Source organism: Vipera berus (genome assembly GCF_964194415.1).
Source record: "Vipera berus genome assembly, chromosome: 2".
Classification (NCBI taxonomy): domain Eukaryota; kingdom Metazoa; phylum Chordata; class Lepidosauria; order Squamata; family Viperidae; genus Vipera; species Vipera berus.
Window position 1 is genome coordinate 925,542 of NC_138203.1, and position 26,871 is coordinate 952,412.

The window sequence follows — 26,871 nt, forward strand, 5'->3', positions numbered from 1 at the left end:
ACAGAGTTTCAGTCAATGAAATCCAGCTTCATCACTTTCATTTTAATCCACCCGGCATAAGTCCAAAAATGAGGACATTTCAAAGCCATCAGTACAAACCTATAATGTTGTGTCCCATCTTGTGGTTTTTCAAAAGGCAACTGGATTTTCTTTGTTTTTCCTTGAAGATGTTTTCCTTCTAATCCAAGAAGCTTCTTCAGTTCTGAAGGTGGAGGATGGAAGGATTTATATTCCATGCAGCCAGCTGGTCATTCGCACTCTTGCTGAGTTGCTTCGGCCACTGGGAGGTTTATCTCTGCCCTCGGGGTCAGCGGAATAGTGCAAATGGCTGTGGAGCCGCCTTGGCACTGCTGAAAGGGCTGCGGTGTAAAGTCCAGTTGCCTTTTGGAAAAGCACCTTCGGGGCAACCATGACCAGCGCGACTGAGAGTCTCCACAGACACCTGAGTTCCAGATTAGCGGCAGAATAGAATAGAATAGAAAATAGAATAGAATAGAAATATAGAAAGAGAATAGAATAGAATAGAATAGAATAGAATAGAATAGAATAGAATAGAATAGAATAGAATAGAATAGAATAGAATAGAATAGAAAAAATGGAATAGAATAGAATAGAATTAATAGAATAGAATTATAGAAAGAGAATAGAATAGAATTATGGGATAGAATAGAATAGAATAGAATAGAATAGAATAGAACAGAATAGAATAGAATCTGGAAGGGACCTTGGAGGTCTTCTAGTCTAGCCCCCCGCTCGAGCAGGAGAACCTCTACCATCTCAGACAAGTGACTGTCTAGCCCAGACATGTCAAACTCGTGACATCATGTGATGTATTGAAGCTTTTTCCTCATTGCTCTTAATAGGGTGAGCGCAGTTTTGTCGTGGTATATCCGGCCGGCAGTTTGACACCCCTGGTCTAGCCTCTTCTTAAAAATCTCCAGTGATGGAGCGCCCACAATTTCTGGAGGCAACTTCTGTTCCACTGGTTAATTGTCCTCCCCGTTAGGAAGTTTCTCTTTAATTCCAGGTTGCTCCTCTCTCTGGTCAGTTTTCAACCCTTGTTTCTCGTCCTTCCCTCTGGTGCTTTGGAGAATAGTTTGACTATCCTCCTCTTCTTTGTGGCAGCCCCTCAGATACTGGAAGGCTGCTATCATGTCTCCCCACATCTTTGTTTTCTTCTCTGAATTTTTTCTAAACTCTCAACATCTTTTTTGTGATATGGTGACCAAAATTGGCTGGAGTATTCCAGGTGTGGCCTCACTAGGGTTTTATAAAGCAGTACTAATACTCCTCTGTTTATACAACCCAGGATTGTATTCGCTTTTTTGGAGGCTGCCGCACATGGCTGGCTCACGGTCAAGGGATCGTCCACTCGGACTCCGAGGTCCCTCTCACAGTTGCTGTTTTGGAGCCCAGGCTGTACTTGTACCTTGGATTTTTCCTCCCTAAACTTTGCTTTTCTCCACACTGAAACTCATTTTGTTGGACAGGGCCCATTGTTCAAGTTTGTCTAGTTCTTTTTGAATCCTGAGTTTCTCTTCTGGGGTGTTGGCTACTCCTGCCAGTTTGATGTCATCTCCGAATTTGATGAATTCCCCTTCAGTTGCCTCGACTAAGTCATTGATGAAGATGTTGAAGAGTTTACTGGGCCTAAGACGGAGCCTTGTGGTACCCCGCTGCTTACTTCTCTCCGTGTGGATGTGGTGCCGTTGAGGACTACTCGTTGAGTAAGGCTTGTCAGCCAGTTACAGATCCATCTGGTGGTGATGTTGTCTATTCCGCCTCTTTCTTGCTTACCAAGAAGTAGGTTGTGGTCTACTTTATCAAATGCCTTACTGAAATCGAAGTATACTACGTCCACTGCGTTTCGCTGGTCTACTAGTTTGGTCACTTTTGTGTGTGTTTTGGTCACTTAGTTTTGAAATAAACGCGCAGTGACTGTTGGCCTTTTGTAAAACAATTGGAATTTTGATCCTCTTTACAGTCCTCATTTGTTGCATCATCTCAACTATTTTTAACTTATTACACGCTCTTCTTGCAGATGTTTGGTCTAGTAGTGGATAAAGCTCCTGACTAGAAACCGGGAGACTCTGAGTTCAAATTCTGCCTTAGCTGTGAAAGCCAGTTGGGTAACCTTAACAAAATAACAGAATCGGAAGGGACCTTGGAGGTCTTCTAGTCCAGCTCGAGCAGGAAAACCTGTAGCATTTCAAACACCGCTTAGGCCAGTCAACCCACCTCACGGGGTTGTCGTTGTGGGTGGAATAGGAGGAGGAAGGACTATTAGGTATGTTTGCCACCCTGAGCTATTTGTAAAAATAATAAAGGCAGGCACTACAAATACATAAATAAAATGTTCCTTTCTGTTTTGTCTGCCTGCTGGTCAGGGCACAGCTAACCGTTCATAATTTTAACTCTTATTTCATCGTTTTTGTAATGCGAGCTGGCATTAATACCCATGTTTTTCTTCCCTCAAAGAGCCTCATTTAGCTTTCATCTGGTCTTATGATCTGTTCCTGAAACCCAGCTATTTTGCAGTCAGTCATGCTGAAGTTTTGGCCTGTTTATTTGGGATGAGTCAGTGGACAGCCCAGGCTGTCGTAGCTCAGCCTCTGTTCGGGCACTTGGGTTCGTCTCCCTAACATTTTGCTTTTTCACTCTGTGACCCAGTGAAGAGGTTCTGGCCGTCTTCCTTGACGCTTCCTGGGATTTGCAGATGTCTCTCAGGACCGGTCCCTGTCTGGTGCCAAGTGCTGACCTTGCTCAGTCTAGACCCCACCGGGATAAAACCAGCTAGAATGAAGGCCAAACAAATGAGTCTGTCTTTCCAGGTAATCATTCATCATGGACCTCGTGGAAAATGTCCCAAAATCTTGTTTTTCAAAGCTCTCCTGGCTGTTAAAAGCACATTTACATTCCTTTCTTCTCCGTTCTTGAAGACAAAATAATCCAGAGAGATGAGACATTTCCTAAGAAAGTGCGTAGAGGTCATATCGTCTCGATCCAGCCCCATTATCTCTTGACTTCCTCAAGCCAGAAAAATGCAAGAAGGCCACATTTTTTTGCTACGAATGAGGTAGTTTTATTGCTAAATGGAGACCCTTTCATAATTATTACTAATTTCTAGGAAGGACAAGGAGTAATAGACGGAAGATGATTAAAGAGAGATCCAGCCTAAAACTAAGGAGAAATTTCCTGACAGTGAGAACAATTAACCAGTGGAACATCCTAACACCAGAAGTTGTGGGTCCTCCATCACTGGGGGTTTTTAAGAAGAGACTGGACAGCCGTTTGTCCTGAATAGCATAGGGTCTCCTGCTTGAGGAGGGGGTTGGACTAGATGACCTTCAAGGTCCCTTTCAGCCCCATTATTCTGCATTCTATAATTGTTTAACTTAACTGGACAGCCATTTTTCTGAAATGGTATAGGGTTTCCTGCCTGAGCAGGGGGTTGGACTAGATGACCTCCAAGGTCCCTTCCAACTATTATTGTTGTTGTTGTTATTAACTATCCCAAATATGTTCACATAAGGTTCCTACAAGGCAGTATGGGAATATTCTCATTTTCAATATAGACAGTATTATAAGTCGTTATATACAAGTAACTTGGCCAAATCCAGATGGTGACTTTCCTGTTGTCTCAGCCTGGCATTCCCACATTAATCAGGCCGTGTAATTCACATGTAACTGAGAGGGTATTTTAAAGATAAATTTCAAGTTTCCCTCCTTATCTCAGTTACCTTTGTTTTCTGAATTTGTTGTTAAGGGCCCAGTGGTAGGAATTCAATATTGCAGGTTAACTCTGCCCACAGCCTGGAGTTCGATCCTGATGGGGCTCAAGGTTGACTCAGCCTTCCGTCCATCCGAGGTCGGTAAAATGAGGATCCAGATTGTTGAGAGCAAATAGGCTGACTCTGTAAAGTGCCCAGAGAGGGCTGTAAAGCACTGTGAAGCGGGATATAAGTCTTAAGGGCTGTGGCTGTCTCTAGGAGGAAGTAAAGACATGGGCCTGAACATGGCATGGCTGATCCGCGGAGGAGACAGATCATCTGCTTGATTTCCATTCTGTTTTTGCTCCTCCACCCTGTTGGGAAAGAAATGCAGCCACGCTTTCCTTAAAAGAGGTCGCCTTTTGCATCTCTGTGGCTGACTGTTCCTCACTATCCCTTCACAGACAAGTTAATCACACAGAACTATAGGTGATTAACTCTAATGAGCTCCTTGCTTAGTACAACAATAGGAAGCGACTTTTTTCAAATGTGAGTAAAGTCTGCCCCCACTACATTCTAGGAGGTTTTAAAAGTATGCAACCCAAAGTTTGAGCAACTGTGTTGCTTAGAAGTAGCCAGGAAGCACATATTCTCTCTTCCACCATTCCTAGCAGTTTTTTTTATATTATTGCAGGATATTTAGGTCATTTGACGTATTTAGCATCGATTCGTTGAGCAATTTTTATTCTTTTTTCTCTAAAAAAAAGAAGAAAAACAATTTTCAGTATTCCTAAGTTCCTTGGCTCAATCTTACACAATGACAGAAATATCGTGGGGCTGATATTTTCACCCTGCAGGAGAACATGCGGCAATTTTGTGTTACATAAACTACTCCGTACATTATTTAAAAGAGGCTCGACCTATGGCAATTTTGGAAAAGTTGATTGTCCGAGTCTGGACTTATTAAGAACGTTGCTTCATTGATTCAAAGAAAATGGGAGTAAAGCAATAATAGTGGTATTGCATTATAAGTGGAACGAAAGGTAAATGTACAAGAGGAGAAATTGTAGGAGGGCATTTAGTATTGTCTAGACTTAGAGAATGACATTCCCATTGCAAAATAGTTAAAGATAACCGCAAGCACTGTGGCCTTTGTATAAATGATAACTCAAATCCATAATTTTCCTACAGTTCTGCCTCGGTTCCCTGTCGTCTGTTATTTCTAACTATATTTCTGTTAAGGTACAAGAATCAGAAACTTTTATTGATTCAATAGAATATGGGAACTTCTCCTAAAGATCACTTGGGTTGACTATGACTACATTCTGGTTGCTATGACATCCCACTCCTTGCCCTACTCAAATCACCCAGTATGTCCACTCCATCAAAATGTGTCCATGGTTCTCCAGATTTTGGAGCTGAACACCTGTCTTTATTTCTTTATTTTTAATTTTCCCAAGATTCCAAGGCCCCCAAATCCTCCTTCCAAAACGTTGCCCAATCTAACTAATATCTTTGATTAGTAAAAGGGCAATATCTACATTTATCAGTGATTGAAAACCCCTTATGCACTTTTTGCATAAAACTGGGAAAAAAATACCCAAATAAGGTAAAAAAGAGAGAGAGATCTCTTCTTTGCAGGCCATTAATTACATGCATATACAATTAATGCCTTTGGGGGAAAAAGGGGGGGGGAAGAGGCATCTTCATTCCACAGGTGATAGTACAGTATTTAAAAAAGCCAAGTTTCCTGTCTGAGTTGTTAATCCAGAGGCCCCCAACCTTTTGGGCACCGGGGACCACCGGTTCCGTGTGGAGAGGTTTTTCCACGGACCGGATGGGGCCTGGTTTTGTGTGCTGCCTGCATCCCGCGGATGGGGCTTTGCTTGGTTGCGCGGACCGCTTGCTGGCATGGCGTGGCCCGGTACTGGTCCACGGACAGGGGATTGGGGACCCCTGGTGTAATCCTTAGACGGGGTATCCAATCTTGGTAATTTGTAAGACTTGTGGACTTCAACTCCCAGAATTCTTCAGCCAGCCATATCTTAAAGTTATCTGGCTGGGGAATTCTGGGAGTTGAAGTCCACAAGCCTTAAAGTTGCGAAGGTTGGTTGTAGATCCTGGTTAAAACCCCTCGACTAGCACAAAACTCTTTATCCTCTTATAGCTTAACAAAGGTGGGTTGACGATGTTTTTGAGCATGAAGAAACTCAAGAGACTAAGTCAGCTTAAGCTTTAGAACAAGAGATCAACGAGGCCAGGCCGGTTCTTGGAACAGCAGCTTCAATGTCTTTAATTTGCAAAACCCTTGGTGTCTCTTTTCCTGGTGCAGAAAATATTCTCATCCAGGAAGGAAGGGAGGGAGGGAGGAAGGGGAAGGGGGAGGAAAGAGAAGGGAAGGGAGGGAGGGAAGGAAGGAGAGAGGGAGAGGGAAGGAAAGAAGAAGGGAGAAGGGAGGGGAAGAGAGAGAAGGAAAGAAGGAAGGAAGAAGGGAAGGAAGGGGAGAAGAAGGAGGGAGGGAGGGAGGGAGGGAGAGGGAAGGAAAGAAGGAAGGCAGATGTCAAGTTTCCAACATTGGGCTTTTCAAGTGACTCTGAGGCCTTGTTTACCTTAAAAGTCCTTTATTAGCCTAATACACCGGAAAATGCTTGCTCGAAGGAAGCTGGAATCTGAAATCTCTGCCCCTTGCACAATATATTAAAACACAATTCTCCACCTTTCTAATTTTGTCATTAATCACATTCTCCAATTAATTTAAAGAATCAGTTTCCCTTCCGCTTATCTTCTTTAATTTCAGAAGGCCTTGAGGAACAATCCTCCTCTTCCCCCCTCCCAACCTTAATCCAATCTCTTAAAGCAATACACAAGTTTAACATATGAAAGGGCTCCTTCTTCATCTCTTGTCAAGCAAGAACATTGACAGAAGAAGGGGGAGGGAAGGAAAGAGAAGGGGTGGAGAGGGAAGGAAGGAAGGAAGGAAGGAAGGAAGGAAGGAAGGAAGGAAGGAAGGAAGGAGATTCCAATGGAAGAGAACACACATGACTCAAGATGGAACTGTGGCATCCTTGGTGCACTTTTGACTTGTGGCTCTTTGTAGATCTCAGTATCCAACTAGATAACAGTGCGAGTAAGTTAATGGAACACAGCTCAGCAGACAACAGCACATCCCTTGGGGGGGTGGGGTGTGCAGTGGACCTTCGGTGCAGCTTGGCATAGCATTCCCCGGCAATGGTTTGGCCTTCCTCTGCCCTCAGGGTGAATGCCCTGCTCCAGCCAGTCCGCAGCGCAGGGCGACACACAGGTTGCAGGCAGCAGAGGAGGGTTGCGGTTGTCTGTGAAGGCGGCAGTTGTGCCACTTCCATCCGGAGAGGAATGACCTCGGTGCAGGGTCACGGGTGGAGACAGTGGGAGCTGTGCCTCATTGGAGGCCTAAATCTGGGGTCAGTTAAGAGAAAACTTAGCAGTTGTGTCCCAGCACAGTCCTCAACTCAGCCCAGCGTTTCCGTCGCTAAGCAAGAGAGTCCGGTTTTTCCCCGTTGTGCAACCTTCCCTGCCACACTGGTTAAGGGGGTCACTGCAGTTCTTAATTTAGGAACCTGGCTTCCCCCTTGACTTTGCTTCTCCGGGGGTTGCAAAAGGGGACCCCGTGACAGCAGGGCACACACTGCAACCGTCACAAACATGGCATCCGAATTTGGATCATGTGACCGGGGGGAGGCTGCAGCGGTCACGTGTGAAAAACGACCCTAAGTCCCTTTTCTCGGCGCCGCTGCAACTTCAGACAGTCACTAAGCAAATGGACAAAAGTCGAGGACAACCTGTATAAAAACCACTGTGGACCACAGGCCTCCCCAGACGTGGTTAGGAATGCAGATGCCCACTAAAGAAGCGAGTATCGTGAAATAGGAATAGGAAAATAGAATAGAATAGAATAGAATGGAATGGAATGGAATGGAATGGAATGGAATGGAATGGAATGGAATGGAATGGAATGGAATATGGAATAGAATATGGAATAGAATATGGAATGGGATGGGATGGAGCTGGAAGAGGCCTTGGAGGTCTTCTAGTCCAGCCCCCTGCTCAGGCAGGAGAACCTATACCATCTCAGATCAGTGACTGTCTAGCCTCTTCTCAAAAACCTCCAGTGATGGAGCGTCCATGATTTCTAGTGGCAAGCTGTTCCACTGGTTAATTGTCCTCACAGTCAGGAAGTTTCTCCTTAATTCCAGGTTGCTTCTCTCTTTGATCAGTTTCCAAGCGTTGTTTCCTGTCCTGCCCTCTGGTGCTTTGGAGAATAGTTTCACCCCCTCCTCTTCTTTGTGGCAGCCCCTCAAATACTGGAAGACTGCTATCATGTCACCCCTATTTCTTCTTTATGTATGCAAGACCACAGTCATGAATAAAAATATATCCTTTTAATTTAAGGAGGACGTGGTTGTTGTTGTTTTTAACCTATCACATCTGCCCAGTCATATAAAAATATATAGCATTTTCTTGGAAGTCGGCATTTTTTTGGGAGGGAGGGAAGGACGGCTTGTTCTGCAACCGCCCCAGGAGGGGGCTGAAGGCAGAGGTCAGGCCATGGCCTGGACATTATAAACTCTGGGGACCGCTTGCTTCTCTTTGGAAACCTGCACCGCGTCTGGGCTGTTGCATCTCCAGATCTGATTTCTGAATAGGCTGCAAATGAAAGTTTAGCGGATCCTTTCCTGAAGAAAATTGGCCCGTCATCTTCCCAAAGCTAGGAAAAAAGAGGAAATAATGCAGCTCTGCAGAGGACATCGTTCCTTCAGCCTCGCTGGCATTCAGTCCCGTGCCGGCTTGGTCCTGCCGGCTCCACTTTCGTGGCCAGACGCTGAGTCACCAAGTCGGCTGCCAGACTCCAGACTGGGTTCTGCAGAAATTCAGGAGGAGACGCTTCGCCCTCGGGGCCCTTTGCTCATTCACATGTCTCCAGCATCTTTGCCCAGGGCCTCAAAATCCAGGCAGGCTTTTCAAACTGGGGTGGGCAGTTGGCCCCAAGAATAGTCCCCAACTACAGGTACTCTTTGACTTAACGACCAGAATGGAGCTCGAAATTTGTGTCGCTAAGCGAGACAGTTGTTAAATGAGTTTTGTCCTGTTTTACGACCTTCCTTGCCACGGTTGTTAAGTGAGTCACTGCAGTTGTTAAGTTAAATAACAGGTTGTTAAGTGAATCCAGCTTCCCCCGGGGGCTTTGCAAAAGTTGGAAAAGGGAATCACATGACCCCCCACCCCCACCCCAGGACGTGACCGTCATAAGTGTGATTCAATTGCTAAATGTCTGGATTTTTATCACATGACCACAGGGATGATGCAGTGGGCATAAGTTTGAAAATGGTCACTTGTCTGAGACGGTATAGGTTCTCCTGCTCGAGCGGGGGGGGCGGGGGGCTGGACTAGAAGATCTCCAAGGCCCCTTCCAGCTTCTATGTTTTGTGTTAAGACCGCACGTGACAGTTTGATACTGTAATGCTCTATCCCTTGATTGGCACTGAGAACATGACGGAAGGCCTGGGCTGCGCATTTTCCCATAATCCCTCCTGTCCTCAGAGCAGGGACTTAGTCAGCTGGATATAAATATTTTAAATAAAAACATGCCCAGACAAAATATTCAATTGCTAAAGAAACTTGCAGTCCAGCTTTGACAAGTGAGGGAAACAGGCTTGGTTTAGCTCAGATTAAAGGCCTCGCTGGCTGGGGAATGCTGGGAGTTGAAGTCCACCCACCCTCAAGTGGCTGAGGTTGAGAAACACCGCAGAGGCCTGTAATGACTGAAAAGGGATCTTGGCAAGCCAGGAGACGAGGAAGTGTGTGAAATACATGCCCTATTTTAGTGGAGGCGTCTGAAGGGAAAGGGGCCAGCGAATGAGATTTGCAAAAAAAAAAAAAAAAGGGGGGGGTAGGAATGGGAAGTTGATCACTGTAAAAGCTAAAAGCGTATTTCAGTCATCTGCTTGGGAAGCGACGAAGGCGTGAGTGAGTGTGAGCCCCACAATCCAAGGAATGGCCAGAGTTATGTGCAACAAGCTGTGTGGAAGATCTCCTGGTCATAACCGCTACCCATTCCTCGAGCAGGAACTAGGACACTGCACATTGTCTTTAACAGAATAAAAGAACTGGAAGGGACCTTGGAGGTCATCTAGTCCAACCCCCTGCCCAGGCAGGAGACCCTGTGCCATTTCAGACAAATGGCTGTCCAGTCTCTTCTTAGAAACCTCCAATGTTGGAGCATTCACCGCTTCTGGAGGCAGGTAGTTCCACTGGTTAATTATTCTAACTGTCAGGAAATTCCTCCTTAGTTCCAGGTTGCTCCTCTCGTTAATTAGTTTCCCTCCGTTGCTTCTTGTCCTGCCTTCTTCTGGTGCTTTGGAGAATACCTTCTTTGTGAGGTGTCATGTCACCCCCTGGCTCTCCTCTTCATTAAACTACTAGACATACCCAATTCCAGCAAGTGTTCTTCACGTGTTTTAGTCTCCAGTCCCCTGATCCTCTTTGTTGCTCTTGTCTAGAGTCTCAACATCTTTTTTATATCCTGATTTTCTTGGAGCAGGGCATCCCCTTTCTGAACCAAAGATAAGAAAAACTCGAGAGCGCCACTCAACGCTGCTAGGGCTGAACCAAACAGTCAGTGGCATCGCTTGGGGCAGCCATGAGCAGAGATATCAAACTGGACATCCTCAGCACCCAGTAGCTGATAGCTCACCTTGTTCATTTAGACGCCCTTGCCCAGCGGCTTCCCGTAGAGGTGAAACGGGAACGGGGATAGTTCCAAGCCCAGCAGGACCCCCAAATCAGGGGTCCCGGGGCTCGATCTGTAATCTGCAATCTCTGCATTGCAACTTCTGCTCCCACCACGACTTATCTAAGGAGCCAGGAGTCGTTAATGGCAGCTGGATTTCACTTCCTCACTTCTACCTTCAACCATTCTTGACTGGCAAGTTGTAGTCAAAGGTGACAGCTCTTGAGCTATTTCATCCATTCTGCTCAGGCTACTCAGTTGTCCTCCTAATGCAGGGGTAGGCAACCTTGGCTCTTTTATGACTGGTGGACTTCAACTCCCAGAATTCCTGAGCCAGCATGGGGGAACTATGGCCCCTTCATGGCTTGCGGACTTCAACTCCCAGAATTCCTGAGCCAGCCTGGCTCAGCTTGGAAACCTCTCCCTTTCCCCTCAGCGTGACTGGCTCAGGAATTCTGGGAGTTGAAGTCCACCAGTCATAAAAGAGCCAAGGTTGCCTACCCTTGGCCTAGGAATATAAAATTGGGTGGATAAAGGCAGTTTTTCTTATCTCGTAGGTCATTGTAGGGCTCCCCATCAAGACTCGCTAGCATCCCCTGACTCGGACGCAGAAAGAAGCGGCAATGGCAGAGTAACAAAACGTGCCCGGCCCTGAGGCACGTTCTTTCTCCATTTTTGTTTTGCTTTGCTTTGCTTGTTGTCTCTCTCAGAAAAATGAACTTTCCAAGACTTTGCTCTTGTCTCATTTCTCTAAGCAGAAACACACACTGGATTTTTCTCCAGTTTTGACGTCTGCCCTTTTGAACCCGGACAGCTTCTGGGACCGGGGGTTAGAAGTGAAGGGGGCCGGCCAGCCCTGTACATTTTCCAACACACAAAGATTGTGGAGCCAAAGTGTTAGTCAGCCTGTCCTGAACTAAGACAGATAAGGACCCACTTCCTAAGCTGGCCTGATCAGAAAGTTAACAGCTGGTGACACCGAGTCTGCCTCGTGTTTCTTAAGTAATTCTTATCATTCTGTAATATTTACAGGCCTGGCTTGCTCAGATTATAAAAAAAAAAATCAAGAATGCCTTCCTTTGCAAAGCTGTGCAATGGCTTTGCCCCAGGCATTTCGCTTTGGGGAGGGTCTCTGCTTGAGGCAAAATGGGGGAGAGCTTGGCAATGTGAAGGACGAAAGAAAGGGAGAGCTCCATTTTGATCTCTTCTGCCGTTCTTCCTGCAGCCAAAATGGACTCCTGGGAGCCCTTTCTTCTGCTGGGGGGGCAGCACAGGAGTTTTCTTGATTTGGCAGATCGAGGCAGAGGGGGTCCCTTGTGTCCCCTGGGGGCTGAAACAAGGAGCAGGGGTTTTTTTATGGATGGGTGCCAGGCCTGAGCTTTCCCCCAGTGCCAGGGGTAGGCAACCTTGGCTCTTTAATGACTGGTGCTATGCTGGCTCAGGAATTCTGGGAGTTGAAGTCCACCAGTCATGAAGGGGCCATAGTTCCCCCATGCTGGCTCAGGAATTCTGGGAGTTGAAGTCCACCAGTCATGAAGGAGCCATAGTTCCCCCCTGCTGGCTCAGGAATTCTGGGAGTTGAAGTCCACCAGTCATGAAGGGGCCATAGTTCCCCCATGCTGGCTCAGGAATTCTGGGAGTTGAAGTCCACCAGTCATGAAGGAGCCATAGTTCCCCCATGCTGGCTCAGGAATTCTGGGAGTTGAAGTCCACCAGTCATGAAGGAGCCATAGTTCCCCCATGCTGGCTCAGGAATTCTGGGAGTTGAAGTCCACCAGTCATGAAGGAGCCATAGTTCCCCCATGCTGGCTCAGGAATTCTGGGAGTTGAAGTCCACCAGTCATGAAGGAGCCATAGTTCCCCCATGCTGGCTCAGGAATTCTGGGAGTTGAAGTCCACCAGTCATGAAGGAGCCATAGTTCCCCCATGCTGGCTCAGGAATTCTGGGAGTTGAAGTCCACCAGTCATGAAGGGGCCATAGTTTCCCCATGCTGGCTCAGGAATTCTGGGAGTTGAAGTCCACCAGTCATGAAGGGGCCATAGTTCCCCCATGCTGGCTCAGGAATTCTGGGAGTTGAAGTCCACCAGTCATAAAAGAGCCAAGGTTGCCTACCCCTGCCCCAGTCGGTCTTTTTGCCCTGATGCTCCCTGCAGCATGGGGTCTGTTGCCTCTCCGTCAGGGAAGCCTTGCCCGCTGACTCGCGCCTCCACTCTTTCAGCTCCTCTCCACATGAAAAGGGGCTTTTAAACGCAGCCCCAGTACAGAAGCTATTTTTAAATGAGAAAAGAGCTATTCAGCTAGCAAAAGAGACGTTTGCATCATCTCTGAAGTGTAAATGTGGTAGGAGAACGGTCCCTGGCACACTCAAGATTAGTTTATGCCCACATCAAGCCATTCCACGGCTCTCCACCTAGCCGGCTTCCATCCGTCCTTCGGCCTTGAGTTGGGAATTGGAGGCGCAGGCGGTGGTGTTAAAGGAGAGGATGAGGGAGATTGGAAATGAGGGTAAGAGAGGAGGGGTTTTAGGCCATCTCAGTTCCCCTCGGAAGCCGTGATTCAAAAGCAGCTTGTGTGGCACCGTTCTAGGGCCCCGGGCGCATCACCGTCCCAGGAGGAGCGTTCTTGATTTCTGCCACTGAAAGTTGATCTGGGCTCAGAGGCCCCGGGCAGCTTTTTCGCAGGCTCTGTAACTCAGCATTGCGGTGAGATTCCAGCTACGGTTCATTTCCTGCACTTTCTTTCCTGAACGTTAAGTCCCCACATTGGGGTAAGTTACAGAACAGTCTGAATTTCATTTTGCTCCCCGCCAAAGTCTCTTTCCAAACCCCGTTCAGGCTTCTGATGAGAACGGTCTGTCTTTGGGGGCTGCTTCCTGTATTCTTTCTAACCCAGAGGGAAGTTGGGCAGAAATAATGCAGAGAGGCCTGGGAAACTGGGCAGATAAATAGTCAAGTAAGCAAACCTCTCTTCTTCCTCATCCTCACCCCGGAAGGGAATAACAGAGTAACAGAGTTGGAAGGGAACTTGGAGGTCTTCTAGTCCAACCCCCTGCTCAAGCAGGCAATCCTATACCATTCCAGACAAGTGGCTGTCCAGTCTCTCCTTAAAAACATCCAGTGATGAAGCACCCACAACTTCTGGTGGCAGGTTGTTCCACTGGTTAATTGTTACCACTGTCAGGAAATTCCTCCTTAGTTCTAGGTTGCTTCTCTCCTTGGTTAGTTTCCATCCGTTGCTTCTTGTCCTGCCTTCAGGTGCTTTGGAGAATAGCTTGACTGTCTCTTCTTTGGGGCCGCCCCTGAGATACTGGAAGACTGCTTTCATGTCCCCCCTGGTCCTTCTCTTCATTAAACTAGACATCCCCAACTCCAGCAACCGTTCCTTGTATGTTTTAGCCTCCGGTCCCCTGATCCTCTTTGTTGCTCTTCTCTGCACTCTTTCTAGAGAGTCTCCACATCCGTTTTATGATATGGCAACTAAAAGTGGATGCAGGATTCCAAGTGTGTTACATTTGAGTTACAGAGCAGTCTTCATTTCATTTTGCTCCCAGCAAGAGCCTCTTTCCAAGCCCCACTCAGGCTTCTGATGAGAACGGCCTGTCGATGAGGATGGAGACGGGCTGGCTTGCTTGTTCGTTTGTTTGCCCAGTTCCCGGGCGCCTCTGCGTTATTTCTGCCCAGCTTCCCTCTGGGTTAGAAAGAATACAGGAAACAGCCCAAAGAGCTCCAGAATAGCTATAGCCAGCTAGGTTTATTTATTTACTATTTACTTACTTTTTAGATTTATATACCGCCCTTCTCCCGAAGGACTCAGGGCAGTGAAATATGGAACAGCAGATGCAGCATTATCAAAGGGATAATGAAGAGTTTAGGGAAAATATAGGTGCAGGATGATACCGCTGTGAAAAAACAAGAATCAAACCATAGTTCAACAGGTGTTGAGACTTGTGGGAGCCTTGGGCAATATTATGTCCACCTCCCGTTGTCACACCTGAGAAGCGAATACAGAACTTACGATGGCAATTGCGGCCAGCATTTCCATTGCTAAGCAAAACAGTTCTTTAGTGATTTTTGCAACCTTTTTTGCTGCAGTCGTTAAGCGGATCATGTGGTCATTAAGCAAGTCTGGCTTCCACCCCTCATCTTTGCTTGCCGGAAGGCAGCAAGTGGCGATCGCATGCAACCATCGTAATTACATGCCGGTTGCCAAGCAACCAAATCATTGGCCGTAAGCGCGAGGACCCCTTTTTTCAGCGCTTCAAAGGGTCGCGACGGATGAACGGCTGTAAGTCGGGGACCACCCATAAACGAGAAGAGGTGCAGAAAATGATTAGCACGCACAAGAGAGAAGTTGGTCACTCTGGGATCCTTTGAGCTGAGCCGAGATTAGTTGAAAAAAGCAAAACCATCAACAGAGATGAGAAGAGCTCGTGATTTCATGGAAAAAGCAGATAAGAGGCAAAGCTCTTTCACCGTATCTAAAAAGGGGGGATACAGGGAGGCTTGTGGTAGGGCAGTTTAGAGGGCAATAAAAGGAGAAATACGTTTGAGCAAAAGAAGGTTATTACTGAGCATTAGACTCATCTTCCACCTCAGAAGAGGGTGAGGATAAAATGATTACTGGTGAGGCCAGCAAAAAACTAATTCCGCAGAAAAACGTTCTCAAATTAATACCACGCGCTGACCGGAAGGAGCTTTCCTTCATTCTATGGCTGACTTTCTCAATACGTTTTATCTCACTTTCTCCACTAGTCCTTTCGCTTCTTTACCCACAAGAGCAGAAGCCAAGAAACGCCGTCAGCGGAATCCGAGCACAGAGCCAACCTGGGCAGCTTTTAAGACCGGGACTTCCAGTTCCCAGAATTCCCCAGCCAGCCATTCTGGGAGTTCAAGTCCACAGCTCTTCCAGTTGGACACCCCTGGCTGGCCTAGGGCAAGCGGTCCCCAGTCTTTCCGGCTTTGCGGACCAGCTGGGGGGGAGGGGAAGAGGCAGGTTTTGTGTGAGGGGCGGGTGCACAAGCACGCTCGTCCAGCACCTGCGCAGCCCAGTCCAAGGCCCGGCAGTTGGACAGCCAGGGCCTAGCGCATTCTCCAAATTTTCAAGCAGGGTTTTCCACTGAAGAGCTGTTGAAAGTAAGATATCCTGCTGCTCTGAATAGACTAGACTAGAATAGAATAGAATAGAGTGGAATAGAGTAGAGTAGAGTAGAATAGAGTAGAGTAGAGTAGAGTGGAGTGGAGTGGAGTGGAGTGGAATGGAATGGAATAGAATAGAATAGAATAGAATAGAATAGAATAGAATAGAATAGAATAGAATAGAATAGAATAGAATAGAATAGAATAGAATAGAATAGAATAGAATAGAATAGAATAGAATAGAATAGAATAGAATAGAATAGAATAGAATAGAATCTTGAAGGGACCCTGGAGGTCTTCTAGTCCAGCCCCCTGCTCGAGCAGGAGAACCTCTACCATCTCAGACAAGTGACTGTCCAGTCTCTTCTTAAAAACCTCCAGGGATGGAGCACCCAGTGTCAAATCTTTCGTCTGTACAGAACTGGCTTTTTAGGGATAAAGCCTGGAATTTGGGGTGGGGTGTGTCCAATATAATTGTATCAGATATGTTTTCATGTATTTCTGTATTGCTCTTGAAGTTGAAAACCCCATTTAGATCCTGTTGAATTTCAGCCAGCGTTTCTTTTCCTTAAAAAAAGATTATATCTTATAGAAATACCAAAAAAAATATATTTTATAACTGTTGGAATTCATCTGTGTACCTAGCGATTGACGCATCCCACCCATAGCGTTACATTTTCCAACAAGCAAGTATTGTTTATTTGCATAGTTACGACACAGACTTCTGCAGGGGATTCTGTGGATAAATGCCAGCCTTGCAAAGGAATTTTGAATTGGAAAACACCCCGGTTTTGCTTTTAAAGTAGTCGGTGATGGAGTCGCGGTCGTAGTGTTGGAGAAGAGCCGTGAGGGATTGCGAGGAGATCAAACCGGTCGATCCTAAAGAAAATCCATACCGACTCTCCTTCGGAAGGCCAGATCCTGAAGCTGAAGCTCAAACGCTTTGGCCGCCTAATGAGAAGGGAGGATTCCTTGGGAAAGACCCCGAGTTCGGGAAAGACGGAAGGCCGAAGGAGACGCGGACGGCGGAGGATGAGCTGGTCAGACAGGGCCCCGGCGGAGTGAACAGGAATTTGGGGAACTCCAGGAGAGCCTGGCAGGCAACGGTCCACGGGGTCACCAAGCGTCAGACACAGTTTAGCAACTGAACAGTAACGGGGCCCAATTTGGTGCACTGGTGGAAGAAAATGACCGAGAAAGTGGGAGGCGGTGAGTCCTGGTCCTGCCTGAGGCACAAAGCCAGCTGGGTGATTTTAGGATGCTAAAGGCAAAGCACTTCCCAAAATCTTTCCCCCAAACCTGCAGAGGCTTATCCAGGCCGTCGCCAGGGGTCCAGGCCGACTCAAAGACCCAATAATGTCATTTCTAAAACAAATGAAACACTGGGAGGAAGCAAACAGCAATCTAGATGAAAACACCTGAAATCTGACAGTGTGGTGTCAACTACAGGTGGTTCTCCACTTACGACCACAACTGATCCCAAAATTTCTGTCGCTGAGTGAGGCAGTTTTGAAGTGTGTTTGGCCCCATTTTACGAGCTTTCTTGCCACAATTGTTAAAAGAGAACGACTGCAGTGAACTTAGTAATGTGGTTGTTAAATGAATCTGGCTTCCCCCTTTGACTTGGATTGTCAGGAGGTCGCAAAAGTGGATCGCGTGACCCCGGGACACTGACCGTCATAAATGTGAGTCAGTTGCCAAGCATCTGAATATTGATCACACGCCCCTGGGGGATGCTGCAAGTGTGGAAAACGGTCATAAGTCCCTTTTTTCAGTGCCGTTGTAACTTTGGTCACTAAATGAATCGTCGTAAGTGGAGGTCTACCTGCATTTGAGGTACGTCTTGAATAAAAGGGCGAATCCACAGAGCATGGACCGTTTTATTATTCTCTGGTACCCAGGATGCTTTTTTTCCCCCTGGAGAAGCACCTGGAGGCTCAGAGCAACCTTGCGCGGATTTCACACCGCAGGAGTTTCCTGGGGATCCTTTATCTGAGTCAAGGCACCGGTCCTCATTCACCGCGCAAAATATTTGCACTTCAGGGAAGACACGGGGAGCTGAGAAAGAGGATGCTTTTGCTGAGAAAGCTTTAAGCGGCTCTTCCCCAGGAATCCCTCCCAAGGGAGAATTTCATTTTCCACAGATCCGGCTTCCTTTCTGCCAAGGGAGGAGGGGATCTGAGCAGGGGCTGCGCTTTTTATAACAAGGGGAAAATGCAGCCCTTCCCATTACCTGGTTTTTCATTTTTAGTTCCCCAAACTAAGAAACGCCCGAAGGGGTTTTGCTTCTCTCCCAGAAAAGTCGCTCGCTTTCTGTGGTTAGTGGGGTCACAGATGTTCAGACAAGGTTGGGCACTAAAACCTACATTTGTGCCTTTTTTGTCATTAGTTTACAACTTATTTATCTTCTCGTTTTCGTCAGCTGTTTCTCAATATATCTATCTTGAGGCAGGGCGCTCCTGAACATTTTGGCTCACGTAGCATAACCGTTCCTTGCTGGCCAAAGCCCGTCACCAAATTCTTTTAATTCCCTCCCAGCAATGACAAAGCATCACTTTACTCTGTTCCATGGATGCACAAATTCTTCTTCTCCTATTTTTGTTCTTGTTTTGTTATTTCTTCCTTTGTTGTCCACTTTCGCCCTTCTTGTTAGGGATTTCCATTCAGAGCATCACCGAATACTGTGCCTTATAAAGCGTGTGGGCGTTCTCTTCTCTGATGGAAATGGATCTAATAAATGGATTTATTTCTCTATTTTATGCAAGTTTTTCTTTGAGGTTAATTTTAAAATAAGTTTTCTATTTATTTGTTTGCCTGCGTCTCATATGACTGTATACAGCTACCAATATATGATACTAAACCTTACATAAAATTACAGTAAAAATAATTCATATTAAATATAACTTAAATACCGGTAATGTTCCCATCCAAGGAATACTGTTTATTGTTCATAGAAATAAAATTAGCATTCTATATATGTATGTGTTTGGTTGTTTCATTTTTAGGCCGCCAATCTCCCCTACAAGGAGATTCTGGGCGACTTGATATTTTGATCAATTTAGGGGTCTTCCAACTTGGCCCTTTTATGACTTGTGGACTTCAACTCCCAGAATTCCTCAGCCAGGCACATAGGCTGAACCTATGTAATACTCTTTCCTCCTCCTCCTATTTCCCCACAACAACAACCCTGTGAGGTGGGTTGGGCTGAGAGACGGTGCCTGGCCCAAGGCCACCCAGCCAGCTTTCGTGCCTAAGGCAGGACTAGAACTCACCGTCTCCTGGCGATTGGCCCAAACTCACCCAGCCAGCTTCCGTGCCTAAGGCAGGACTAGAACTCACAGCCCCCTGGTTTATAGCCAGGTGCCAAGGCTGACATCATCAGTCAGTCAATCAGTCGCTCTTAATGCACTTAGATACTGACTGCATTGCGGGTGTTTCAATCCCCATGGATATTTTAATTCTCTTGCAGGTTTTTTTCTGCCTAGATGTTTTAACTGGATATTGTAGATTTAGCAATAAATAACAAAGAGCTGAAGAGCATGTGGGGGAAGGCTGGGACCTTTTGTAAATTACCAGATTGCCAGAAGGTCCTCGGAAAGTTCCTTCTCACTATGAGTTTTACTCTCTAGGGCAGGGGTCTTCAAACATGGCCCTTTTATGACTTGTGGACTTCAACTCCCAGAATTCCTCAGCCAGTGTGCCTGGCTGAGGAATTGTGGGAGTTGAAGTCCACAAGTCATAAAAGGGCCAAGTTTGAAGATCCCTGCTCTAGGGAGACATTTTTCCGATTCTACCTCTTAAGAAGCAGACCCTTAAATGAGAAAACCCCGAAAAATGTTTCCCCCACCCAAAAAAACCCCCAGCGATGGGCTCCATGGCTAACCCATTGCTTCCCACAAGCCTCAGTCACTATTTCCTTCTGCCCTTAATCACAACGAGCTACACAACTGTGAGTCTGGAGGTGAGGCAACAAAAAAGGAATAGATACACAAATCCATGTTTAACACAAGTATGAAGGACACATCAGAATAACAGAGTTGGAAGGGACCTTGGAGGTCATCTAGTCCAACCCCCTGCTCAGGCAGGAAACCCTATACCATTTCAGACAAATGGCTGTCCAGTCTCTTCTTGAAAACTTCCAGTGTTGGAGCACCCACAACTTTTGGAGACAAGTCATTCCACTGATTAATTGTCCTCACTGCCAGGAAGTTTCTCCTTAATTCCAGGTTGCTTCTCTCCTTGGTTAGTTTTCATCCGTTGCTTCTTCTCCTGCCTTCAGGCGCTTTGGAGAATAGCTTGACTCCCTCTTCTTTGTGGCAACCCCCGAAATATTGGAAGACTGCTGTCATATCAATATCAATCAATCAATCAATCAATCAATCAATCAGTCGTAGAGTTAAATGGGCTAGGAAAGGAGTTCCTTTGTCGTTTTCTGGTCCTCTGCTTTGGCGTTTAGCTGTGGCTGAGATAGCTCCTTTCATATCAGAAACTTTAGTTTTATTTATTTGTTTCTTTAATTTATTTGCCACCCGTCTCACCATGGGGCTCCTCTGGGCAGGTTACAACAAATAAAAGGGAAGAAATGAAAAGACCACGAACAGAAGTAAGATAATAGAACAATAAACAGTGAGAAAGAATGAGAAATACTACGTGATTGCCCCAAAAAGAAAGAAAGAACTGGGGGGGGGGGAGGTTTTGTCGTGCATCATCTGTCTTGTGGATGCTCTTACTGGGTGAAATAAGTCGAGAGGCAAGGACAAAATCCGTGTGCCCCCAAAACGGAAATAAAATGAGTCGGAGCCCCACAGACCTAACCCTCTCCCACATCATCATCATCATCATACGTTGGAAGGGAACTTGGAGGTCATCTAGTCTAGTTAGGCATAGGAAAGTGACAGTGTCTTGACATTCAGGAAGAGAAGAGATAAACGGAAGGAACAAATGTCTCTTCAAAGAAACACACCGCACGGATTTTGCGCAGCGTTCCTCAGTGGTCGGAATAACGTACAAAATTCGCAGCAAAAGTCTGCGGACAGCCCAAGACTCGGGGGGGTCCTTCTCCGATGGCCACACGGCCGTTTCTTACAGCAAAGGAGCCATTTTTGTTGGAAGCTGTGCTTCCCGAGGTGGCCTCTGCCCTGAGCAGGTCCCGGCAGCGTGGATGAGAAGCTGCCTAAAGGGAGACTTATTGGGGGGGGGGGGGGAAGATGTGTGAATATGCCTGTGCGAGAGGGGGGCAACTGACCCTGTGCCTGGTCCTGTAAATTCATTTAGCATTCGGATTATGACGAGTCGCATAGCCAGCCTGCAGATGAAAGCTCCTGCTTTGCCTTGTAAATTTCCACTCGTTCTGCTTCATTTCTCTTAACTCTGAGTTTTTCCATGGCTGGTGTCTCGTCTTTTAAGTCCAAAAAAAGGCATAAAGATATTATCAGGCAGGCATGGCTGCATACCATGGAGACACTTCAACCGAAACATCTCCCTGTGTTTGTGCAGGCGACTCTCTGTCGAAGGCAATTTGGGGGGGGGGAGGGAAGGGACGCAAAGGCTGCTTGTGGATACTGTAGTGGGGGAGGACACTGCTTAAACGTTCAAGGGACATCCAGATAATTTAAGAATTCATAGAATCACAGGGTTGGAAGGGACCTTGGGGGTCATCTACTCCAACCCCCTGCAGGAGTCGTTATACCTTATACCATCCCAGACAAATGGCGTCCAGTCTCTTCTTGAAAACCTCCAATGTTGGAGCACTCACAACCTCTGGAGGCAGGTGGTTCCACTGGTTAATTGTTCTGTCAGGAAATGTCTCCTTAGTTCCAGGTTGCTTCTCTCTTTGGTTACTTTCCATCCGTTGCTTCTTCATAATAATAATAATAATAAAGTTGGAAGGGACCTTGGAGGTCATCTAGTCCAACCCCCTGCTCAGGCAGGAAACCCTATACCATTTCAGACAAATGGCTGTCCAGTCTCTTCTTATAAACCTCTAGTCTTGGAGCACCCACAACTTCTGGAGGCAGGTAGTTCCACTGGTTAATTGTTCTAACTGTCAGGAAGTTTCTCCTTAGTTCCAGAAATTGCTTCTCTCCTTGATGTGTTTCCATCCGTTGCTTCTTGTCCTGCCTTCAGGCACTTTGGAGAAGAGCTTGACTCCCTCTTCTTTGGGGCAGCCCCTGAGATACTGGAAGGCTGCTATCCTGTCCCCCCTTCTCGTCGTTAAACCAGACACTCCCAATTCCAGCAACCGTTCCTTCTGTGTTTTAGCCTTCCGACCTCTAATCATCTTTGTTGCTCTTCTCTGCACTCTTTCTAGAGTCTCCAGAAATTCAATGTTTATGACTATTGAATGATTTGGCCCGAATTACTTAAAATAAATAAAAACTATAGCTTTTCCCAGCGTATATAAATTTTCCCTTTCTGTGCCTTACTTCTTTCTGAATATCCTAAGAAATATGCTGCAGACTGGCCCTTGCTGGGCCAAGCATGGAGGTCTTGGAAACAATACGAACACGATCGGATGTTCTGTACCTGCAAAGATCAGAATTGTGCAAACCGTCGTTTTCCCTGTGAACGTTGGGCTTGGAAAGAGCAAGACAGGAAGAGGAGATGGACGCTTTTGCACTTTGGTGTTGGAGAGAATATAGTGGGTGGGCAAGAAAACAAAGAAATGGATCTTTGAACAAATCAATCCAGAGTTCTCACTTGAGATACAAATGACCGGGGTCAAATTATACTACTTTGAAGACATTATGCAAAGATCTGTCCCTCTCAAACAGTGAGGACAATCAGCCAGTGGAACAGCCTGCCACCAGAAATCGTGGGCGCTCCATCCCTGGAGATTTTGAAGAAGAGGCTAGACAATCACTTGTCTGAGGTGGTACAGGTTCTCCTGCTTGAGCCGGGGGCTGGACTAGAAGACCTCCAAGGTCCCTTCCAGCTCCTATTCTATCCTCTGGAAAAGGCTCAAATGCAAGGAAAGTTGGAAGGAAAGGGGAAGGGTGTGGCAATGAATACAGGTAGGCCTCAACTTACGACCACAACTGAGCAAATTTCTGTTGCTAAGTGAGACATTTGTTAAGTGAGTTTTGTCCCATTTTACGATTTTTCTTGCCACAGCTGTTAAGTGAATCGTTCCAGCTGTTGCGTTAGTAGCATGGTTGTTGAGTGACTCTGGCTTCCCCCATCGACTTTGCTTGTCAGAAGGGCACCAAAGTGTTCTGTCGCAGCCTACGTGAGTCCTTGTTACGCTCACAAGGAGAAGCCCCTCTTCCAAGAAACAGGCAGGAACCGCAAGAAAAAAACCAACCCCTTTGATTCTCTCAGACCTGAGTCAGTGTCCCAGGCAAACAAACACAGTCCACAGAAACTCCACCCTCAACACGAACGGTGGCCTTTGGCAACCAGCCCCTCCCACACCATTTCTTTTATAAGTCAGCCCAGGCCTGGCTTCCTAATGCCTTCTCCTTGGCCTTTGGAGCCGCCCCATTGTATTCCTCTGTCCTGCTCGCTTCTCTTGCCGGTGCTTTCGTGCATCCGGGATTTGTCCCAGCTGTGCTTCGTCACTGTCCAACTCAGGTTCCCAGCACAGCCGTGTCTCAGCCTGAGCAGGAGTAGAGGGGCCAGGCTCCTCATACGACTGCAAGTCTTGGAGCTCCTCAGAGCCTTCCTCTGAGTCTGATGTCACTCCAGGCCCCTCCTCCTCCTCCTCTGAGTCCTCAGACTCAGCTGCCGGATCCACTGGCTGGCGAGGAATCACAACACAAAGGGGATCCCGTGAACCCAAGAGACACTGCAACTGTGATAAGCACTAATCACTTGCCAAGTGTCTGAATTTTGATCACATAACTGGGGGGGGATGCTGCAAGGGCCGTGTGAAAACGTTGCATAAGTCACTTTTTCCAGTGCTGTTGTAACGCTGAACGGTCACTAAACGATCTGTTGTAAATCGAGGACTAACTGTCGCAGCACTTCATCCTGCTCGTTTGGTTTAATATTGGTTTTGATTTTCTCTTAATTTCATATTTTTGAAATGTTACTTTAGTGCCCTGGAGAGTCCTTTGTAGAAAGATAACACTTCCCTGCTCAAATGCAAGTGGTCTTTCGCGGAGGCTATAATCTCACCTTTAACACAGGGGTCTTCCAACTTGGCCCTTAGCATGCCTGGCTGAGGAATTCTGGCAGTTGAAGTCCACAAGTCATCAAAGGGCCAAGTTGGAAGACCCCTGCTTTAACATATCCCAGGGTCATTCTGACTGTAACTCAGAGGCCTTTGGGGCACTGGGGTCCGCTTCCGTGGGGAGAGGTTTTTCCATGGATTGGAGGGTGTGTGGTTTTGTGTGCTGCCTGCATCCCACGGATGGGGCTTTGCTTGTTTGTGCAGACCGGTTGCTGGCGTGCTGTGGCCCCGTACTGATCCATGGACCGGGGGGGGGGGGTTTGGGGACCCCTGCTCTGAGCCTCATCACATCAGCCGTCTCCCACCCAGGACCCCGGATGCAAAACCTGACTGAAATCATTTGCAACCTGTTTGGAAGGATTAAACCTTTGTAAACAAAGCCATGTATGGGGAGTTTTTGTTTTTGCTCATTTTGAGATGTTATCTTCTTGTTTTCATACTTTTATTTTTTTAAAAAAAAATACACTAAAGCAGGAAAGAAACGTCTGTCTCTTGGTTGCCTCTCTTTGCTAGAACTTCCTGTGGTGGTGCATCCGATCACAATCTGGATGGCTCAGACAGTCTGGTAAACTTTGGACTCGTCTGGCTCCCCACTCCGGTCCCAACCACCCGCTCAGACATCTGAGACGGGGAAATCTCTGCGGTTGATTAAAGAAGTAATAACATCACCAAGGTCTGGGACTTGGGACTGGCCTAGTTTGGCTGGAGTCACAAAGTCCTTGTGACTCACACACACCGTAAGGGCTCTGCAGAAGAGCTCCAGTTCAGAAAGAACGGGCTGCATGTTTTCATAAAGCCAATTTCTCTTCTGCAAGGAAATCTCCTAATGATGAGTGTTAATCCTGTACAGGCAGTCCTTGATTACGACCATTTGTTTAATGACTGTTCAAAGTCACAACGGTGCTGAAAAATGTGATTTATGACCATTTTTCACACTTGAAAGTGTTGGGGCATCCCCAGGGTCACCTGATCAAAATTCAGACAATTAAATCAGAACAATTAACCAGTGGAACTACCTGCCTCCAGAAGCGGTGAATGCTCCAACTCTAGAAGTTTTTAAGAAGAGACTGGACAGCCATTTGTCTGAGACGGTATAGGGTTTCCTGCCTGAGCAGGGGGTTGGACTAGATGACCTCTAAGATCCCTTTCAACTATGTTGTTGTTTTTGTTATTAGAAAGTGGGGAGGTCTAGAATTCTCCAATATTGAGTACCACAACAAGGGGTTTTTTTCCTTCTTTGGATAGATCTGGAATACATATTTCTGACAAAAATACTCATTGGTCTTGGTTTTCACAGTTCTGAAGACCAAGCTAACATCGAGTTGACTAGCTGTGGTTCAAACTGTGGTTCAAGGTGCCTGGATTCCAGCACGTTCCTGCCTTTCTACATACTATTTCTTAGAACATAGCCTGCTCGCTGGGACCAGCTAATCCGAATTTAGCCTTTAGCCTGAGCCCAAACAATAGGCCCAGAATCAAGTCCTTCCACAGGTGGATTTACAGGTTAAAAATAGCAGAACAGATAAAATTAAGAGGAAAGAGAGAGAGAGATTGAGGTCAACCTTCTTTTTCTCTATTCATTTTTCTGGCTGCTGATTGTGGGTCCACTGGCAAATGTGCCTTGTGCCCAGGGCGGGACTTTCTGAAGAAAGTGTGGTCTATTCATCTATTCCAGGGGCCTTCCAACTTGGCCCTTTGATGACTTATGGACTTCAACCCCCAGAATTCCTCAGCCAGGCACGCTGGCTGAGGAATTCTGGGAGTTGAAGTCCACAAGTCATCAAAGGGCCAAGTTGGAAGGCCCCTGCCTTAGGACCACCACAGCCAGGCCTCCCACATCCAGACACTGCAGTTGTCGAGTGAGTAACACGGATTTTAAGTGACTCCAGCTTCCCCACTGACTTTGCCCGTGAAAAGGTCACTAAAAGGGATCTCACGTGACCCTGGGACGCTGTGACCGCCATAAATATGAACCAGTTGCCAAGTGTCCGAATTTTGATCACGTGACCCTGGGGATGCTGCAACAGTCGTAAGTGTGAAAACAGGGTGATGAGTCATTGTTTCAAGTGCCCTCCTAACTTCAAACAGTCGCTAAATGAACTTTTGTAAGTTGAGAACTGTCTTGTCTGAGCAGGGGGTTGGTCCTGAAGGCCTCCGGGCCCCTCCCAGTTGTGATCCTGCGTTGTGTGACTTGCGTCCTCAAAGGGGAGTCTGTGCAGGCATTGTGCTCCTGTCCCCAAAGGTGGCTTTCCACTCCTTGAGGCCTCCACTCCTTTCCCCAGCCTTGACGCTCTTCTTCCTCCTTTGCAGAAATTCCCAGAGCTGAAGTTCAAATACGTGGAGGAGGAACAGCCCGAAGACTTCTTCATTCCCTACGTTTGGTCTCTGGTCTACACCTCCGCGGTGGCTCTTTATTGGGACCCGCAAGATATCCGGCTTTTCACCAGGGATTCGGGCTGAGACCCAACAGGAAAGGCAAACCCGCCTCGCCAACAACCCCTGTCCCGAAACGAGCGCTTCCCAGCCGAGACTTCCCAAGAAGGATGCTTGCTACCCTTGTACAGCCCCGCTTATTATTTTCCTGGGAGCCTGTTAGAAGCCAGGAAAAACACGCGGGCTCCAATAAGATTGTGTGCTGATTTTTAACCTGTCTATTTGTAAAGCCAAGAGATGGGCGGGGGGCATTTCTTTTCCATCAACACCGACACTCGGCTTGGAAGAACTCGAGGTGAGGTGAGATATTGACAGCAATCAGCTTTTTGGGAAAACAAAAACACAAAATAATGTAAAGTGGGGGAATGTGAGAAAATATATTTTGTTATTGGGAAGTCAGTGTTCGCAAGCTGGTTTTCTTCCTGCGTATCTGCAAAAGCCTTTGAGGTTTTGCTGTGGCTTCCAACTTGATCTTTGCAGACTTAGTACCTTTTCACGCTGGGTGTAACGGAAATGTCTAAATTAACCCTGTGGCATTGATTTTTTTTTAAAAAAAATGCTTCATTTTGAAAGGCACTAAAATTACCATTTCTTGCTCTGCAAATCTAGAAAAGTCTAAAAAAAATTAAGAGCAGCTCTCCATTCTTGGTTTC

General features: G+C 46.7%; 1 protein-coding gene across 5 annotated transcripts in view; it reads left to right on the forward strand.

Moving 5' to 3' along the window:
- DYM (dymeclin) overlaps positions 1–26,617 on the forward strand; it is a 237,098-nt gene extending 210,481 nt beyond the window's left edge. For all 5 annotated transcript variants that reach the window (XM_081319258.1, XM_081319257.1, XM_081319260.1 and 2 more), the window contains one exon: positions 26,096–26,617. In XM_081319258.1, coding sequence (XP_081175384.1) covers positions 26,096–26,245 — 150 coding nt within the window. In that variant the 3' untranslated portion in view covers positions 26,246–26,617. The remainder of the gene's footprint in view (positions 1–26,095) is intronic.
- The last annotated feature ends 254 nt before the right edge of the window (positions 26,618–26,871 follow it).